General features: G+C 41.9%; 1 protein-coding gene across 4 annotated transcripts in view; it reads right to left on the reverse strand.

Moving 5' to 3' along the window:
- Positions 1-21200, reverse strand: part of ACBD6 (acyl-CoA binding domain containing 6) — a 195760-nt gene that overhangs the window by 72414 nt on the left and 102146 nt on the right. For 2 of the 4 annotated variants that reach the window (XR_016210356.1, XM_002715013.6), the window contains one exon: positions 19891-19980. The exons of the other annotated variants lie outside the window; for them this stretch is intronic. Coding sequence is in view for 1 of the 2 variants with exons in the window: in XM_002715013.6 (XP_002715059.3) it covers positions 19891-19980 (90 nt within the window). In the remaining variant the exon portion in view is untranslated. The remainder of the gene's footprint in view (positions 1-19890; positions 19981-21200) is intronic. 4 annotated transcript variants of the gene reach the window in all.

Consider the following 21200-nt stretch of genomic DNA (forward strand, 5'->3'; position numbering starts at 1 on the left):
ATATGGAATAATGATCATTCCTTTGGTGATGAATATTTTCTCTTTTTCTTTTTTTTTAAGATTTTATTTATTTATTTGAGAGGTAGAGTTACAAATAGTGAGAGGGAGAGACAGAGAGAAAGGTCTTCCTTCCTTTGGTTCACTCCCCAAATGGCCACCACGGCCAGCGCCGCACCGATCCGAGGCCAGGAGCCAGGTGCTTCCTCCTGGCCTCCCACGTGGGTGCAGGCGCCCAAGCACTTGGGCCATCCTCCACTGCCTTCCCAGGTACAGCAGAGAGCTAGACTGGAAGAGGAGCAGCTGGGACTAGAACCCGGCGCCCATATGGGATGCTGGCACTGCAGGCGTTGGATTAGCCAAATGAGCCACAGCGCCGGCCCCCATATTTTTTCTACCAATATGAAATTTTCTCTATTTTTGTGTCTTTCTACATTTACAAGAACTTGTTTCAGTATATAATTACAGACATCTTTCCGAAAATATTTTACATGCCAATTAAAGCCAGTACAATGATAAATGTAACTCAAATGAAGAGATACTATAACCAACAAAAGCCCAAGTTCACTCAAACAAAAGCCGTAGCAACTATACTACTTGGTTAACAGTGATTGTAAAATGCATCTCAGCTGCAGGATGGTAAAATTAAAGTAAAAATTCATCAACTTGATTAAATGTGACATAATTAATATGTCATTGCAACAAGAATGGCACGGTTTTCAAGGTACTTTATCACTGCAATAATTCTGAGACTCAAATTTCAGCTCTTATGATTTATAACTTCTCTAGATGCATGTCAACTATTTATTTGTAATGGTTTTATTAATGTGTAAAAGAATTTAAGAATTTTCAAAAAGGAAATACTTCCAAGTATTTTTGAATAAATTTACAAGAAAAATATACACCTTTGTAATATTTTAATACTGCAGGCCCAGGAATAGTGTCTACATATATTCACACAACAGAGAGAACACAGCAAAAGGGAGAAGGCAAGCCAAACTTTTTTTTTTAAAGGAAGAACAATAAGAGAGTACTTCAGAAAGTTCATGAATGGGGCTGGTGTCAGCGTGGTAAGCCGCCACTTGTGATGCCAGACTGTCAGTTCGAGTGATCACTTCTGCACCACATATACTGAAACACAGTGCCAGTTCGAGTCCAAGTGCTCCTCTTCCAATCCATCTCTCTGCTAATGATCCTGGGAAGGCAGTGGAAGATGGCTCGAGTGCTTGGGCCCCTCAACCCAAGTGGGAGACCTGGATGGAGTCCCCCCCAGCTCTTGGCTTGCCCCAACCATTGCAGCCAACTGAGGAGTGACTCAGCCGATGGAAGATTTCTAAGGGCCAGCAATGAAGAGGCTTAAGCTACCACCTGCGACACCAGTATCCCATACTGAGTGCTGGCTTGAGTTCTGGCTACTCCTCTCCTGATCCGGCTCCCTGCTAGTGCACCTGGGTAGCAGATGACGGCCCAAGTGCTTGGGCCCCTGCTACCCCCGTGAGAGTCCCAGGCTCCTGGCTTCATAGCCATTTGTGGAATGAGGCAGTGAATGGAAGACCTTTCTCTCTCTGTCCTTCGCTCTCTGTAACTCTGCCTTTCAAATAAATAAATAAATATTTTAAAAAGTTAATGAAAAATTAAATTAAGCTTGTTTCTCTCCAAAATTTTTTGATATCTATGAATACAAAGGTCTTCAACAAGTTCATAGAAAATGCACATTATGGGTGGGCCCTAGAAAACCCTGAGCAGCCCTACTGCTGCCACAGGCCCTCTCGCCCCAGGAGGAGCCACGGCTGGAGCAGCTGGCCCTAGTCACCATCACCATCACCATGAGAAGGGAGGCTAAGACGCAGCACAGGGAGCAGTGGCCCAGACAGCCCCAAGAAAGTCATCACGAGGAAGGTTCTGGGAAGAGCAAAATGGTCAACGTAAAAAACAGATGCAGTTTCATCAACAGGAAGACATGGAAGAGACGTATTTGGACGAGACTGCCATAGAAAGAATAACCCCAGGAAGTGCCTTCGCAGTGCAGGAGATGCAGATGGAGAGACGGTGGCATGATGTTGCTAAAGGAGCAAAGGGTGCGGAGGCAGCAAACGCTCCCTGTGCCGGCACAAACACGCAGCCGACTGCACCACCGCAGATGCTCTCCGCAGCTACCAGCAGGATTACCAGGCGGCGTTGGGGGAAAGCATGAGCGACAGGTCGGCCTCCGGAAGGCCGGGTGCACCGACGCTGGCCCTACCGCAGCTGAGGTCCCCAGCGTCCTAACAGGAGGAGCCCCGTGGGCATCGCGCACAGCACTCCAACCCTCCCGTGCAGGGCGAAGCGCTGGAAGGCGCTGACAACCAGGGTGCAGGACACGGCGGGTCAATGAGGAAGAATATGTTTCCGGGTTATAGGTCACGATTCTGCAGGGGTCCTCCCGGCGAGGAAAATCCAGAGGATGAGACCCAAGGTCAGCAGCCACCTTAACATCGGTAGCACCTGCCACAACCTCAGTTACCAACCCACACGCCCAGCTAACCCTAAACCACAAGAGGGCGGAGACCAGAGCAGGCAGCCCACCTGCTGAGAATCTGTCCGCTCCTGCTCCAGGGGCTGAGCAGGGCAGGGTCAAGTGAATGCCGGCTTAGTTTCTCTACCATCACACCTCGTCATTCAAGAAGAAGTGAATATGCAATTCCAGCAGTAAGAAAGAACACAAGATGGGAGCAGTACTCGCTTTTCGCCCAGTGACCAGATTACTAGAGTTTTTATTATTCTTACCTAAAGATGTCGCTTTTTGGTAATGAAAATTTGTTTTTAAAAAAGTCTCTTTTTCCTCGATATACCTTTAAAGGTTTTTAAGTTGTTTGATATCTGATCAAGTAAGATTTTTAAGAACATTATTTTAAATTTGTAATAAAAGTTTACAACTTGATGTTTTTCAGAAGTCAACAAACCACAAGCACCTGCCGACGGCCTTAAATAATAAAAGAGAAAACGCACATTAAGAATGTATAAACTTCAAAAGTTTCTGAAATAAACTTACCTTTTAATTCTGTTTTTTTACTTTCTACTTCTATTTTCCTACTAGCTCTTTGAGGTGCCCTTGTATGTCTACTAAAATTAGAAAATGAGATTGTTTGTGATATCTATGTATTTCAGTACTGAAAAAAATATATATTTAAGTTAAAACATGTGACTTCTTGAGAAAAAAAATTGTTACAAATAAGAAAAACTGGAGTATCTTAAGTGACTATGCTTTTCAAACTTCTCTGTGTGGCTTCACTGAAATAAAGGTATTTCTTGGGCCTGTACTGTGGTGTAATGGGTAAAGTGTGGTCTGTGGCATTGGCATTCCATATGGGCACTGGTTCAAGTCCCAGCTGCTCCACTTCCAATCCAGCTCCCTGCTGTTATGCCTGGGAAAGCAGTAGAAGATGGCCCAAAGTGCTTGGGTCCCTGCACCCATGTGAGAGACCTGGAAGAAGCTCCAGGTTCCTGGATTCAAATTGGCCCAGTTCCAGTTGTTGCGGCCATTTGGGGAGTGAACCAGTAGAAGGAAGATCTCTCGCTCTCTTTTTAATTCTGCCTTTCAAATAAATAAATAAATAAGTCTTTTGTGTTTGTTTTCACACAAAAAATATTTCTTTTATACCTTGTTTCAAAATAATTCATGTGTACTTCAAGTGCTATTTTACAATTACTTATCTATGTTTGTTTATGTACCAAATGATTTTTTGAAATTACTTTTAAGTTAAATTATTTGCATTCCCCAAACCTTAAAGGAAAATAGGTTCTCCAGGAATATGCATGTTTTTCTGTGGTTTCTCATAAATTCTTGTATATACCATATATTCTGTTCCTGCCAGGGTTATAAGTGCCCTCAGTTAGAGAAGATATGCTAATTTGATCATTATATATCACAATGTACACCTTATAAATATTTAAAATAAATTTTAAAAAAGATTATGTATTTGAAATGAGAGGCAGAGAGGAAGAGGTCTTCCATGCACTGGTCCAATCCTCAAATAGCCACAATAGCCACAATGGCCACAATGAGCTGGGCCAATCCAAAGCCAGGAGCCAGAAGCCTCTTCTGGGTCTCCCACATGCGTGCAGGTGCCCAAGGACTTGGTCCATTTTCCACTGCTTTCCCAGGCCACAGCAGAGAGCTGGATCAGAAGTGGAGCAGTAGAGACTTGAACTGGCACCCACGTGGGATGCCAGCACAGCAGGTGGCAGCTTCATCCACAATGCCACAGTGCTGGCCCCTAAACATTTATAATTATTGTGTATTAATTGCAAATAGATTTTTTTTTATTTGATGAAGAGTTAGACAGTGAGAGAGACAGAGAGAAAGGTCTTCCTTCCATTGGTTCACTCCCCAAATGGCCGTTACAGCCTGCGCTGCACCGATCCGAGGCCAGGAGCCAGGTGCTTCCTCCTGGTCTCCCATGCGGGTGCAGGGACCCAAGCACTTGGGCCATCCTCCACTGCCTTCCTGGGCACAGCAGAGAGCTAGACTGGAAGAGGAGCAACCGGGACTAGAACCCAGCGCCCATATGGGATGCTGGTGCCGCAGGCGGAGGATTAACCAAGTGAGCCACGGTGCCAGCCCCTGCAAATAGATTTTTAAAAGGAAATTTTAATTCCAAATGCAAAAGAAATGGAACAAAGTCACAGCTTAAAAGTTCCTCCAATGAATTAAAGCCATATAGAAAGTTCAGTGAACAAACAGGGCTAAAAATAAAAATCACACATCAACATTACTGGAAAATGAAATATATAGAAAAATCTTAAGTGTAACCAAAGCAAAAAAGATGTGTTATCTTCAGAGGAACAACAATCACAATACAGCTGACGCCTGAAAGGAAATATGAGAGCTAAAAGACAACGGAGCGATAGCTTTATAGGGCCTAAAGAAAAAAAAACTGTCAACAAGGAATTCCCTATCAAGCAAAGCTATCTTCCCAAACTGTAAGTGAAAGAGACATTCTCATACTAATAAAAGCTGAGAGAATTCATCACATCACTAGAAGTCAATGCCTCAAGAAGTATTAAAGTTCTTAGGGCTAAAGACAAATGATTTCAGATACGATCAGGGAAATTTTAGAAGGAATAAAAAGTCTATCAGAAAGGCTAAGCATACTGGGAAAGATAAAATACTACTGACAGCATCCTGTGAGGTTTGTAAAAAACATAAAAGTAAAGATATATCACATCTATACCAGAAACTCAAGAAAAAATAAACCACTTTATGGTTCTTAAACTGTTCAGGATGTCGCAAAAGTATGTTCATTTAAGATAGACTGTAATAAGTCAAGGGTCTGTTTTTAATTTCTAATGCTAAAAGAATAACTCTAAAAGGTATGGCAAATATCCATAAAGTAAAATACAATCATAAAAATATATTCAATGAACATAAAATAAATCACAAAGAGAAAAAGAGAAACAAAACAATGCAAGAGGAAAAGAAAACAAACAGCAAGATGGAAAACATAAACCCAACAGCAATCAGATTCAGTATAAATAAACTATACACAGGAATTAAAAGATAAAGATTATCAGACTGAATAAAAACCAACAAGAAACACACTTCAAATTTAAAAAGAGTGTTAGAGATGGTCCACAATCCAGTGCATATGTTGAGGCCCTAACCCCCCCAACATGAATATAATTGGAAAAAGGGCCTTGAAGGAAGTGATTATAGTTAAAGACGGTCATAAAGGGAGAACTTGGGGCTGGTGCTGTGGCAGAGCAGAGTAAGCTGCCACCTGCAACGCTGGCAGTCCATACGTGTGCCGAGTCCCAGCTGCTCCACTTCTGATCCAGTTTCCTAATGCACCTGGGAAAGCAGCAAGATGGCACAGTACTTGGGTTTCTGCACCCACACAGCAGACCCAGATCAAACTCGTGGCTCCTGACTTCAGCCTGGCTCAGGCCTAGCCATTGTAGTCATGTGGGGAGTGAACCAGCAGATGGAAGATCTCTGTCTTAACTCTGACCTTTAAATCAATCAATCAACCTTGAAAAACCAAAAGGACAGTTTCTCTCTCTCTCTCTCTCTCTCTCTCTCTCTCTCTCTCTGCACATAGAGGAAAAGCCCTGTGAGGACACAGCATGAAGATGGTGGTTGACACATTAATTTATTTTTAATTTATATGTATCTTGTAAACACAACATCACGCACACAGTAATTCTTCCCACGGTACCACCATGCCACCCATTCTCCCCCACCTTTCTGCTCCCTCTCCTGTTTCATTCGAGAAAGAAAAATAAAAAGAAAGAAGAAAAAGAACGAGTAAAGAAAACTAAGGGAGGTGTTTCTCAACAGTCTAGATGAGGGCTGATCTGTGTTGTTGCTTCTTGAAGGGGATTTTGCTTTTTCTTCCTCCTCCTTCTTTTGCCTTCCTTCCTCCCCTTTTTTTCCTTTTAGCAACTTAATTGTCTTTGAGGAACCCAAGGATGATACCTCTTTTGTGAGCTCTTAGACATAATAATATCCTCTGTTTAATACACTAAAAGGAAGTGACTCTTGATTATTATACAACTCTCTGAGGACAGAGGTCCTGCATGGGAAATTAGTGCACAGTGACTCCTGGTGTTTATTTAACAATTAACACTCTTGTGTATGACGCCAATGATCACCTGAGGCTCTTGTCATGAGCTGCCAAGGCTATGAAGCCTTTTGGATCCACAAACTCCATCAGTATTTAGACAATGCCATAGCAATGTGGGCGTTTTCTCCTCCCTTCAGAGAAAAGTACACCCTTGTTTGGTGGTTCCTTCTTTCCACTGGGGTCTCCCCCACAAGGGTCCTTTATGTAGGACATCTTTTGCTGAAGTGTCTTGGCTTTCGATGCCTGAAATGCTCCCCTTTGGCTTTCCAGCCGAACCAGAGTGCCTTAAGGGCTGATTCTGAGGTCGGAGTGCTAGACAAGCTAGATTGAGAGGGCTCACCAAAAACCAATCAGCTACTTGATCTTGGATTTGGAGTCTCTAGAACGGTGCTAACATAAATGTGTTGTTTAAGCCACTCAGTCTGGCACTTTGAGAAGGTGGGCCAAGCTGACTGGCAATTAAAAGGATAGGCAAATATTATCCAAATATTATTATAGAAGGCAAAATATATAAAGGAAAGATGACTTGACACTGGATAAAGCACATTTTATGGCAGTCAGTATTAACTGATATAAAAATGGACAATGATAAAAGGGTCAATTCAATAGAAGGACGAAACTTAAATTTGTATTATCTAACAACATAGTTTCAAAACACACAAAAAATTAACAGAGCTAAAAGGAAAAACAGATGAATCTCCAACCATAATTGGAGATTTTAATACAATGTGGTTTTTTTTTTTTGTTTTGTTTTTTTTTTTTTTTTTTTACAGGCAGAGTGGACAGTGAGAGAGAGAGAGAGAGAGAGAGAGAGAAAGGTCTTCCTTTTGCCGTTGGTTCACCCTCCAATGGCTACCGAGGCTGGCGCGCCACGCTGATCTGAAGGCAGGAGCCAGGTACTTCTCCTGGTCTCCCATGGGGTGCAGGGCCCAAGCACTTGGGCCATCCTCCACTGCACTCCCGGGCCATAGCAGAGAGCTGGCGTGGAAGAGGGGCAACCAGAACAGAATCTGGTGCCCCGACTGGGACTAGAACCCGGTGTGTGGTGCCACTAGGCAGAGGATTAACCTATTGAGCCGCGGCGCCAGCTAATACAATGTTCTTAATAGCTGATAAATAAATAGACAAAAAATCAGTAAGAATATGAAACATTTGACTGATACTATTAATCAATCTCACAAAAATGGTACTTATTTGTAACTACATCAATCAATTACAAAATAGTCTTTTCAAAAGAACATACAGTATTCCTTAAAATATATCATTTGATAGGCCAAAAATCTAATGTTAGCAACTGCAAAATACTGAAACTAGTATGATGTTCTCTCACCACAGGAGAATCAAATTAGAAATCAATATACTTTATTTTACAAAGATGGATAAAGTGATCCTAGAATTCATATGAAAATTTAAGGGACCCAGAATAATCAAAACCCTGAAAAAAAAGTTAAGAGAACCCAGAGTTCTCAATTTTAAAACATATCATTACAAAACTATGGTAACTGAATTGAAATAAGGAATTGAAATAAGGATATAGATATGGATCAAAGGAGTAAAGCTGAATATTTAGAAATAAACATTCACGTTTACAATTGATTTTTGACATGGGTACTGAAGGAATTTAATAGGGGAAAGAACAGTCTTTTCAACAAATGGAGGCAAACATGTACAAGAATGAAGTTGGACCACCTGCCTCACACTCTACAAAATTAATTAAAAATGAATCAAAAATCTAAATGTAAGAGATAACACTATAAAACATAGAAGAAAAAGATTAATCATCTGTGGCACAGTGGGTTAGCACCCTGGCCTGAAGCTCCGGCATCCCATATGGGCACTGGTTCTAGTCCTGGCTGCTTCTCTTCCAATCCAGCTCTCTGCTATGGCCTGGGAAGGCAGTGGAGGATGGCCCAAGTCCTTGGGCCCCTGCACCCATGTGGGAGACCCAGAAGAAGCTCCTGGCTCTTGGCTTCAGATTGGCGCAGCTCCAGCTGTTGCGGCCATCTGGGGAGTGAACCCGTGGATGGAAGACCTCTCTGTCTCTACCTCTCTCTTAACTCTTTCAAATAAATAAAATAAATCTTAAAAAAAAAAGGTTAATCATTATGATCTTTGATAAGAAAATGGTTTCCCAAGAGAGTAAAAGTACAATAAAATTAAAAAATAACTTAAGACTCCATCAAAATTTAAAACTTTGTTTCAAAGGACACTATCAAGAAAGTGAAAAAATCCACTGAATGGAAGGAAATATTTGCAAATTATGTATCTGGGAATCTGTATTCAGAACACATGAATAATCCTACAACTCGATAATAAGAGATAAAAGAGATAAATAGCCTTATTTTAATAATAGGCACAGCCTCTAAGAACAAATGTAGGATTGGCCAATAAGTACATGAAAAGATTTTCAACATCACTAATCATCAAGGAAACAAAAATCAAAACCACAAAGAGGTTTTTTTTGATGTATAATAATTTTTTTATTTTCATAAATACAACTTTAGGAATATTCTTCCCACTGTACCCACCCTCCCACCAACAACCCCATCACTCTTCCTCCTCCCTCTTCTATTCTCATTTTTACTAAGATCTATTTTCAATTAATTTTATACACATATGACTAACCATTCCTCCTCTCTGCCCCACTACATCCTCCAGTCTCTGGTAAGCAAGTATCACTTGGTACCCCATAAATATGTCCAATTCTTATGTGTCAGCTAAATATGCTATTAATAAGAATAACCACAATGAGATGCTCTTCCACACACACCGGGGCAGCTGCAGCGAAAAGAGACGACAGCAAGTGCTGGTGAGGATACGGAGGAGTCAGAATTCTCAGACACCGCGGCCGGGGATGTAGAAGGGTGCAACCTTTTTTTTTTTTTAAGATTTATTTATTTATTTGAAAGGCGGGGGGGGGGGGGGGAGAGAGAGAGAGAGAGAGAGAGAGATAGACAGACAGATCTACCTTCCATCTGCTGGTTTACTCCCCAAATGGCCGCAACAGCTGGGGCTGAGCTAGGCAGAAACCAGGAGCCGGAACTCAATTCAGGTCTCCCACACTGGTGCAGGGGCCCAAACACTCCAGCCGTCCTCCACTGCTTTCCCAGGCACATTAGCAGGGAGCTGCAAGGGAAGTGGAGCTGCTGGGACTCTAACCAGCTTAATCTGCTACGCCACAACACTGGCCTCTGCGGTGGTACAACCTCTTTGAAAAATAATAAGCAGTTCCTTAAAAGACTAAACATAGAGTTACCACATGACCCAGTATATTCCTAGCTATATGCCCAAGAGAAATGAAAATATATTTGCATGCTGTCATCCAAGAAGTTTTACAGCTGCCTTAAGGGAAAATCATCTAAATGTCCATCAGGAGAAGGGATAAACCGCAGAACATGCACACACAGAATGTCACACGGCAATACAGATAAGGGAGCAACTGAGTTATGTAACAACATGAACGATGTCACAAATGCTGCGAGTAATAAGCCCAATATAAAAGAAGAATGTATACTAGGAGTAGGTGTTTAACCTAGAGTTTAAGACACTGCCTACTGGAGTGCCTGGGTTCAATTCTTGGCTGTGGCTCCTGACTACAGCTTTCTGTCATTGCACGACCCAGAGAAGCAATGGTGATGGCTCAGGTAATTAGGTACCTGCCACCCACAGGGGAGACCTGGATTGTGTTCCTAGTGCCTGTCTCTGGCCCCAGCCCAGTCATGGCCCAGCCTTGACCATGCCAGGCATTAGGGGAAGTGAACCAGAGGATGAGAGCTCTCTGTCTGTCTCTCCAGTTTTCCTGTTGGGCCTCTCTCTCTATCAAATATATTATCGTCTTTTTAAAAAGGAATATATATGACTCACAATATTGCATTTGAAGACGAGTTAGAACTAACCAGTGGTGACAAAAGACAAAATAACAGTCACCTCAGGGTATAGATGTGGGCATTGACAGGATGCAGTTGAAGAAGTAACTTTGAAGAGTTCCGGAAATGCTCTAATTTGATGCAGGTACCAGCTACACAGGTGTACATACACAGAAAATGCACTAAGATGCGTCCTTAATATTTATTTACTATATGTTCCTCAATGAAATGTACTTTATACCTTAATAATTTTAAGTAATAATTTAAGATATATAAATTTATTTCAAAAATAAAATAAATTTATTTATTTCAAAGTCACAGTTACACAGAGAGAGAGGAAGAGAGATACAGAGAGATCTTCCATCCACTGGTTCATTTCCCAAATGGCTGTAACAGCCAGAGCTGTATTAGTCCGAAAGCAGGAGCCAGGAGCTTCTTCTGGGTCTCCCATGTGGATGCAGGGGCCCAAGGGCTTGGCCATATTCCACTGCTGTCCCAGGCCATAGCAGAGAGCTGGATTGGAAGTGGAGCAGCCGGGACTCGAACTGGCACCCATTTGGGATGCTGGCACTGCAGGTGGTGGCTTTACCTACTACGCCACAACACCGGCTCTAATATATACATGTAAACAGATAAAGACAAGAATGAAATATATTCAAATTTTACAGTGAATATGTTAAGAGCTTGGGCTCTGGAGTCAGAATGACATGTCCAAATCCAAGGCTTGTTACTTTCTTAGCTACAACTTCTCTAAGCACCTGTCTCTTCATCAGTGAAATGCAAACAGTCATATATGTACATTATGGGACTGATATGATGACTAAAAGAGGAAATGCACATAAAAAGCTTGGCACATAATAAACACCACAAAGATAGTTCTTATTCCCCCCCCGCCCCATACACACCATGGAATGAGACTATTTATGGTTTCCCACTTCTCTCATGCTTTTGACATCTTTTATAAGACCAGACAGTTAACAAGGTATTCACGAGAGGGTACAATGCATGGTGCTGCTCTATAACCACAAATGTACGTAATGTATAAATCATGAAACCCTGAACACTTCCAAACCACTCAAAAAACTGCAGTGTGTAACACTCACTGCACAGTGTAGACGACAACACCTCAGACGCTCCTTTTCCTACTCCCAGCCCTACTTATTTCTTACTTAGGGTTCATTTACAACAAATCCGAGGAAATCTACCAATAACTCTTCAGCATCCCAAAACATACCTTTTGGGAAAATTTTTCTTCTTTCTTTTTTCCCCGCTTTTTTATTTTTTATTTTTCATCTTTTTTTCAGAGCTTGAAAAACCAGACTCCACAAGGCAAGAAGGCTGTGTGTAAGAGCACTGTGCTAAGAGGCTAACTTCCAGAGCTGAACTAAAAATCAGTCTCAAGTAGAGGAAAAGACAAAACTACGTCCATCATACTAACAGATAACAAACGAAATCTAGAAATGATCTTTCTTAGAAATAAAGTAAAATAAAATTACAAGTTCCAATTCCATCAGAGTCATAGGACATTTAGAAACTTCATGCAATAAAAGAATGTATGAGTACATTGAAGGGTAAAAATGACAGGAAAACGCAAAGTGGACTTTGACATATCCCTAATTACTACTTCGTTTCAGACTAATGGTAAAAATTAGTCTTCAGATAGTTGATAACATCAGCCTGTCTGTGATGGGTTAGTACCAAGGTCTGTGGCCAAGCAAATACTTCTAATAAAATTGATTTTCCTTTTTGGCAACCAATAGGCCAGTCAATAATAATGTTGTTTAAGAAAGACTGAGTCATGAGAGAGATGAACCTTTTCTTCCATTTTTTATGGTTCATTGTCTATATTTGAAAAGAGTTTTCAGTAACGAAACCAAAGAAGAAATTACAAAGGGAAAGCTATTCTGAGAGCTAATCTCCAGGAGCCTTCTCATTTGGAAGCAATGTTAGCAACTCAAACTGACAAAGCCAAAGCATTCTCATTACTGAAGTTAAATTGTTGCATGAATCTGTTTTTCATTACTGTAACAAATACCTGAGGCTGGGTAACTTTATAAAGCAAAGAAGTTTATTTAGCACACCGCTCTGGAGGCTCAAGGGCCCACATCTGGTGATGGTCTTCTTCTGGCAGAGTCCTGAGGTGGTGCAGGGTGCAACATTGCGAGACAGGGATCATGCATGTGTGGCTTCCTCACTCTTCTTACAAAGCCACCAGTATTCTATCGCAGTGACTCCCTGCCATGACCTCCCAAAGGCCACAGCTCCAAGCATCACAGTTATGTTATGTTTATACTCTCTTAAAACCTCTCAGTTGGGATTAAATCTCACACACATGAACCCTTGTGGGATACACCCAAACCATATCCAAACCACAGCCATAGTATAAAATGTGAGTGTCAACAATAAAGAAAAAAACAATGCTAGGGCAACAGAAAAATGGCAGTGTGTCTCTGGAGAGGGCAAGGAAAACACTTTCCTAACCGAGCCACCCTAAGAACTTCGCGATGCTTTTCCTTCACATGAAAGCTGGTATTTTGTAAGGCGTATTCTATAAAGCTACATAAAGCATATTTGAGGTTACTTATCTTATGCTACCTAAACAAACAGAACACAAGAAATACACAAGGTGAAAGCCTCAGGCAATGCTAGCTTGGTGACATTTCTCTCTAAAACACCCCCAAACACTGCAAACCAAATGAAAGACCCAAATGCACAAACGGTTTGTTTTAATGTAGTGGTGGTAGTGGTTGGGGAAAACAAAGCTTGGTAGGATGACTTCAAGGTTTACACAGAAAAATAAGCAAGAAAGCAAGAAAGACAGAATAAGTAGTAAGGGAAGATGACACGATATGACAAGATTCTGAAGTATAACAGTAACAGAGTAACAGAATGGAAAAGCAAGCTCAGACTGCATTACACTGAAGAATTGAAAATGCGGTAAAGATACTTCAAACCAGTACAGCAAGGGTACTGGATATTCAATAAATATTATTTGAACTGACTAATAATCTAGACAAAAATAAAGCTGGCATCATCTGGAAAAATAAATTGCCCAATATAAACATGACACAAAATAATTCTAAATGGATCAAAGAAATCACGAGATGATGAAAATATCAGAAGAAAACATGGGAAAAAAATTGAACAATTATACCACAAAGAAAGTGCTAATTTTCCTTAATAGACAAAATATTTATATAAAGCCAGAAGAGAAACACCATCATTACAATGAAAAATGGCAAAAGCACAGGTGGTTCACAGAAAGTGAAATACAAATAGGGCTCATAAATGTATGAAAAGATGCTCAGTATCTCTTAAGAGAAATGCAGATTAAAACTGTGATACAACATTCTTCATCCATCAGACAACAAAAAAGGCTATCACAAACTATTTTGGTAAGGGTAGAGAAAGGAGAATTCTCCCATACACTGCTGGTGAAGAATAAATTGTTAAAGTCCTTTTATATGGTACTAGTTAACTAAATGATGATATATTCTCTATAACAGAATAATATACAGATCAAACATAAGGCAGTACTCTAGACACGACAGAGAATGATCTCCATGATCGTCTCATGCTGATTTCTTAAATAAACAAAGCAAGTGGGAAAACACTATGTATAGTTTGCTATCATACTGCTACTGAATGTGCTTGCATGCATAGTACAAACACTGATAACACTCGTAATAGGTTCTGCCTCTGGAGAGAACCGGGTGGCAGGAAAACAAAGTTGCAACAAAGAGTTTCACATTCTTTTGTACTTTTGAGTGTGTATGTGTATGTGTGTGTACATAACACTTTTTAAAAAGATGTATTTAGGGGCTGGCGCCGTGGCTCACTTGGTTAATCCTCTGCCTGCGGCGCCAGCATCCCATATGGGTGCTGGGTTCTAGTCCCGGTTGCTCCTCTTCAGTCCAGCTCTCTGCTGTGGCCCGGGAGGGCAGTGGAGGATGGCCCACGTGCTTGGGTCCCTGCACCTGTGTGGGAGACCCAGAAGAAGCTCCTGGCTCCTAGCTTCTGATCAGCACAGCGCCGGCTGTAGCAGCCATCTGGGGAGTGAACCAACAGAAGACCTTTCTCTCTGTCTCTCTCTCTCTCACTGTCTATAATTTTACCTGCCAAATAAAAAAAATTAAAAAAAAAAAAAGATGTATTTAGTAGGGGCTGGCACTGTGGCACAGTAGGTTAATTCTCTGCTTGTGGCGCCAACATCCCATATGGGTGCCCATTCTAGTCCTGGCTGCTCCTCTTCCAATCCAGCTCTCTGCTGTGGCCTGGGAAAGCAGAAGATGGCCTAAGTCCTTGGGCTCCCACACCCACGTGGGGGACCTGGAAGAAGTACCTAGATCTGGGCTTCGGATCGACGCAGCTCCAGCCGTTGTGGCCATTTGGGGAGTGAACCAATGGAAGGAAGGCCTTTCTCTCTGTCTCTCCTGCTCACTGTCTGTATGACTCTATCTCTCAAAATAAATAAAATAAAAATCTCTTAAAAAAACATGTATTTAGTTAGTTACTTGAAAGACTGAGAGAGAGAGAGAGAATCTATCATCCATTAGATCACTCCCAAAATGGCCACAACTGCTGGGCCTGGGCTAGGCTGAAGCTAGGAGCCCAAAAACTCCATCTGGGTCTTCCATGTGGATGGTAGAGACCCAAGAACTGTGCCATCATCTGTTGCCTTACCAAGCACACCAGCTGAGAGCTGCATAGGAAGCAGAGCAGCCAGGATTTGAACATGAACTTTGACATGGTGCCAGTGTCGCCATGTGGCAGCTTAATCTACTAAGCCACAATGCTGGCCCTGATACTATTTATGTCTTAAAATATCAGTGGACTAGCCGGTGCCACGGCTCACTAGGCTAATCCTCCGCCTGCGGTGCTGGCACTCCAGGTTCTAGTCCTGGTCGGGGCACTGGAGTCTGTCCTGGTTGCTCCTCTTCCAGGCCAGCTCTCTGCTGTGGCCCAGGAGTACAGTGGAGGATGGCCCAAGTGCTTGGGCCCTGCACCCACATGGGAGACCAGGAGGAAGCACCTGGCTCCTGGTTTCGGATTGGCACAGCGCGCCGGCCACAACACGTGGCCACTGCGGGGGTGAACCAACGGAAAAAGGAAGACTTTTCTCTCTGTCTCTCTCACTGTCTAACTCTGCCTGTCAAAAAAAAATATTAAAAACATCAGTGGACTATACATATTTCAAAGCAAGGTTACGGGCTAAGGCTATGATCTGCCCTTATGACTCAAAGTTATGGAACTGGTCCAAGAAGAAGCTATAGATGTCTAATGGAGAAAGAAATTACTTATCCTAGCAGACAACAGGAATGTTTCAAAGGTTCTAGTAGATGCTTAACAAGGCAATCACACTACGCTAACTCTCTGATTAGCTTAAGAACAGAGAGCAAGAAAAGGTATTGGAGGTGTCTAAACAGTTAGAATGAAAGAAGGCTTCCTTGAAGAGGTGATGCGTACCCTGAGGCTTAGGAAGGAGAACAGAGGAGGGAGAAAACCGAGTACAGAAAGCCCAAGCATGAACAGCATGTCCGCTTCTTCAGAACGAGTAGAGCTTAGTGTACGGGGCGGGACATGGACAGAAATGCGCTGAGGAGTAAGTGGAAGGTAGGGAAGCTCCAGGCCATGAAGGGCTTTAAGAGGCAAATTAAATTCAGATTTCATCTTACAAACAAACGAGCATTTATGAGTCTGCATTTTAGAAAGGCCTAGATGAAATGTGGGGAGTATGTTGAAAGATGTCAATTTTAGCGGCAGGGATATAGTTCAGATCTGCTGAGATAACCTGGGGAGCTTTAACTAGTACACTGTCAGTTTTGAACTAGAGAAGTGGGTAGATCTGAGACAAAATTACTTAGGAATCAGAACCTACAGGACTTGAATGGGTGGGAAGACAGGAGAAGAATCAAGGATGACACTTGGCAAGTGGGCTGGATGAGAGGCCCAGTGACGGTGAGCAGGGGCGGGGTGGGCAGGGCAGACAGGTAAGGGACGACAGGTTCAGTGTGGGACACTGAGCTGTAAGTATCCGAGGCACACTTAAAAAGAGGTGCTCAAACGGATCTGCAGCTGATGGCTTAAATCTGGGATGGAGATACAGATTTCTTCAAATTTGTCTGTGGAAGAAGAGATTCTGCAAGTAAGACCAGAAGACACTTCCAATCAAACTTAGTAATGGACACCACTGGAGCCGCTGCTGTGGTGTAATAAGTTAAGCCTCCGCCAGCAGTGCTGGCATCCCATACAGGCGCTGGTTCCAGTTCCAGCTGCTCCACTTCTGACCTAGCTCTCTGCTATGGCCTGAGAAAGCAGTGGAAGATGGCCCAAGTCCTTGGAGCTCTGTACCTGTGTGGGAGACCTAAAGAAGCTCCTGGCTCCAAATTGGCCTAGCTCTGGCTGTTGTACCATTTGGGGAGTGAACCAGCAGATGGAAGACCTCTCTATCTGTCTCTCCCTCTCTCTGTGACTCTCTCAAATAAATAAGTAATCTTTTTTTTTTTTAATAAATAATGGATACTATGATTCATTGTAATTTCAGAGTAGTATGAATTTTTTTTTCTAGTTTTACACAGAACCCAGGAGCCAGGCAATTGGATTAATCAGAGATAGAATCTTGCCAGGTGGTTATGAAAGCTGAAAAGCAAGGAATGGGAGTGAGGGTAACAGCATAAGAGTGAATAAAAATGAACTCAAATGGGATAAGGCAGTAAGTCAAGGAATAAGTAAAACAAATAAAGTCAAATAAGAGACTTATATTGGAACAAATTAGAGAGTTTAGCTGAAGTGAAAAATTTAAGACGACCATAAAAGATCCATGGTAGGCCATGAGGCACGGCAGGACTGGCAAAAAAGGACATATATAGCAATGAATATCACATAAATAAACAGCATCTTATATCTAACATAGAAATTAAAAGGCAAATTCCTGGGACAAGACAAGGATACTTTGTTTTTTAGTTTTTTATCTATGTGAGAGGTGGCAGGAGGTGGGGTGGGGTGGAGGATGAGAGAAACAGCAGTCTGCAATCCCATCTGCTAGTTCACTACTCAAATGCCTATCCAGCTCTGGGGCTGGGCTGGGATCAGCCAGAGCCAGGATCCCGAAACCCAATCCAGGTTTCCCATGTAGGTGATGGGAACTCGACTACTTAGGATGTCACCATTGCCTCCCAGGGTCTGCACCGACAGGAAGCTAGAAGTTGGGAATTCAACCCAGGCACTCTGATGTGGGATGTGGGCACCTAAACCACTAGGCTAAATGTCCATTCCAAGGATACCCACTTTAACCCCTTCTGTTCAACATAGTACTGGAAGATCTACCTAGAGCAATTAGGCAACAAAACAAAATAAAAGGCATTCAAATCAATCACTGGAAAATAATAAGGGCTGGCAAGAATGTGGAACAATTGGTTCATACATTGCTATCGGGACTGATACACCAATTCCTCAAATAATTAAACATAGAATTAGCATATAATTCAGTAAATCCACTTGTGGTATATACCAAAGGAAGTGAAAACAGGAACCCAAGCAGACATCTGCATATCTGTGTTCACACTGACATTCATAATAGCCAAAAGGTGAAAGAAAACAAGTGTTAATTACTTGAATAAACAAAATATGATAAATACAGACAATGGAATATTATCCAGTTTTAATAAGAAAGAAAATTCTGATACATGCTACTACATGGATGAATCTTGAAGATGCTAAGTGAAAAAGCCAGTTGACAAGGGACAAATAGTGCAAGTCCACTTACAAGAGGTAGTTAGAGTTGTCAAATATGTGGGATTAGAAAGTAGAACAGTAGTCACCAAGAGCTGGGGGGAAGGAAGAATGAGGAGTGCATTTTAACAGGCGCAGAGTTTCAGTTGGGGAAGATGAAAAAGTTCTAGAGATAGCTGACACTGATGGCTACACACATGTGACTGTACATTAAAGATGGTCTGAACGGTCCACTTGTGTTTATTTTGTCAATATCAATAAGAAAGCTAACTGTATATATTAATGAACTCGGATTTGGCAATGGCTTGTAAGATATGACATCATAAACATAAAGAAAAACTCATAAATTGGATTTCACCAAAATTAAAAATGTTTCCATTTTTACGCTATCAAGGAAGTGACAAGAAAACATACAAAGGGAGATGATATTAACAAATCATATCTAATAAAGATTTACTATTCAGAATATATTATTAAAAAACCTCTTACAACAAAACAGAAAGATAAACAACTCCCTTTAAAAATGAGTAAAAGTGGGGCTAGTACTGTGGCTGCTGCCTGCAGTGCCAGCATCTCATATGGGCACTGGTTTGTGTACCGGCTATTCCACTTCTGATCTAGCTCCCTGCTAACACACCTGGGAAAGCAACAGAGGACAGCCCAAGTGTACGGGCCCCTGCAACCACATGAGAGACCCAGATGAAGCTCCTGGCTTAGGTCTGGCCCAGTCCTGGCCACTGCGGTCACTCGGAGAATGAACCAGCAGATGGAAGACTTTTCTCTCTCTCTGACTCTGCCTCTTCCTCTCTGTTATGCTGTCTTTCAAATAAATAAATAAATCTTTTTTAAAAAGTGAGTAAAAAGATTGAACAGACATTTCTCCAAAGAAGATATACAAATAGTCAACAAGTACATGGAAAAATACTCTACATCATTTGTTATCAAGAAAGTGCAAATCAAAAATTTATATCGTGATGAGCTACAACCTCACATCTAACAGGGTAGCTATTTTTTTAAGAGAGAAAATAACAAGTATTGGTGAAGTTGTGGTGAAATCAGAAGCATTACGCATTGTTGATAGGAATGTAAAATGGTGTGGCTCCTGTGGAAAACAGATTGGAGGTTCCTCAAAAAATGAAAGATCAAATTACCGCTGGGTCAGGCAATTCCACTTCTATGTATATAACCAAAACAAGTGAAAAGAGATGCTCAAACAAAAAACCATGTACATGAATTGTTCATAGCGGCATTATTCACAATCGCCAAAAACACAGGAACCACACAATTGTCCACCAAGTGACAAATAAAATGTAGGATTATCCATATTACTGTGCCATAGAAAGAAACAAGTACTCTGTTACAGGCTATAACAGGGAAGCGCCTGGAAAACATGCTAAGTGAAAGAAGCCAGACATGAAAGACCACACATTTTATGATTCTTTGAATGAAATAGCCAGAACAGGCAAACCCATCAAAACAGAAAGCTTATCAGTGATTGCCAGTGTCTGGGGCAGGGGAATTGGGAAGTGACTGCTTCAGTGTCTCCTTTTGGAGTAATGACAATACTACAGAACTCTTTAGTAGTGACCGTTGTATAACATCGTGAAATATATTAATGCCAGGAAACCGTACACCTTGAAATGGTGGATCTGGTAAGCTGTGTTATGTGAAGTTCACTGTATCACTCCTACCTGACAGTTAACGTCGGCTTTATACTGTAGGAAGACTGTGACTAGCTCCTTATGTCCTCGATCACACGCCCAGTGGAGCAGAGCTCTGCCCTGAAAACACAGAAGACGCTGTATGTTAACTCAGTTGTGGGGCCACATATAAGATGCTTTAAGAAACACAAAAAAATATGTAAAATTGTAGGTCATGCTAAGAACGTTTGACTTAAACTGTACTACGAGAAATGCAACAGGCAATCAACTGAAATCCTGCGTTCTCCTTCCGCCTTGACTATATACCAGCCCAATGACTTCTTCCCGCTTACTTAGTCTCCTCACATACAGAGTAGTAACAACAACAGTATCAATAATACTTGTTGAATGAATGAGCTAAAAGAAAAGCCATTTAAAGTACTTTAATAGAGTACTTTATTATGTTCTTCTGGTCAATGAAATCTTATGGATAAAAAAGTACTTAAAGCATAGAAATCAGAATCTATATATACTATGGTGGGGCTGGCACTGTGGTGCAGAGGGTTAGAGACTTGGCCAGAAGTGTCGGCATTCCATATGAGCGCCGGTTCTAGTCCCGGCTGCTCCACTTCTGATCCGGCTCTCTGCTATGGCCTGGGAAAGCAGTGGAAGATGGTCCAAGTCCTTGGGCCCTGCACCCATTTGGGAGGCCCGGAGGAGGCTCCTGGCTCCTGGCTTCGGGATTGGCACAGCTCCGGCTGTTGCAGCCATCTGGGGAGTGAACCAGCGGATGGAGGACCTCTCTCTCTGTCTCTGCCTCTGTGACTCTGTCTTTCAAATAAATAAAATAAATCTTTAAAGAAATAAAATAAATATACTATGGTTAAATTTCCTTAAATAGTAAGAATGTTTTAAGGTCTTTTTTATTTATTTGCAAGTCAGAGTTAGAGAGAGAGAGGGAGAGACAGATCCTCCATCTGCTAGTTCACACCCCAGATAGCTGCAACAGGCTGGGCTGGGCCAGGCTGAAGCAGAGAGCTTCTAGGTCTCCCACATGGGTGGCAGGGGCCCAAACACGTGGGCTATCTTCCACATCTTTTCCTTGGCCATCAGCATGGAGTTGGATCCAAAGTGGAGCAGCTGGGAATCGAATCAGTGCCTAAATAGGATGCCAGAGCCCCAAGCAGAGTTTCCTGCTACACCATGATGCTGGCCCCCAAAAGGAAGAATACTTAAACAGTTTGGGAATAAGCATTTCTCCTTAACATTGCCGATTTACATTTTGAAATATCTCAAAAACACAAGTGGACTCAATTAGCGTCCTCTCATTGGTCAACTGTGAAAACCTATTGTAGGCTGGC

The sequence above is a fragment of the Oryctolagus cuniculus genome, chromosome 7 (assembly GCF_051225735.1).
Source record: "Oryctolagus cuniculus isolate XC-2025 breed Fujian yellow rabbit chromosome 7, ASM5122573v1, whole genome shotgun sequence".
Taxonomy (NCBI): domain Eukaryota; kingdom Metazoa; phylum Chordata; class Mammalia; order Lagomorpha; family Leporidae; genus Oryctolagus; species Oryctolagus cuniculus.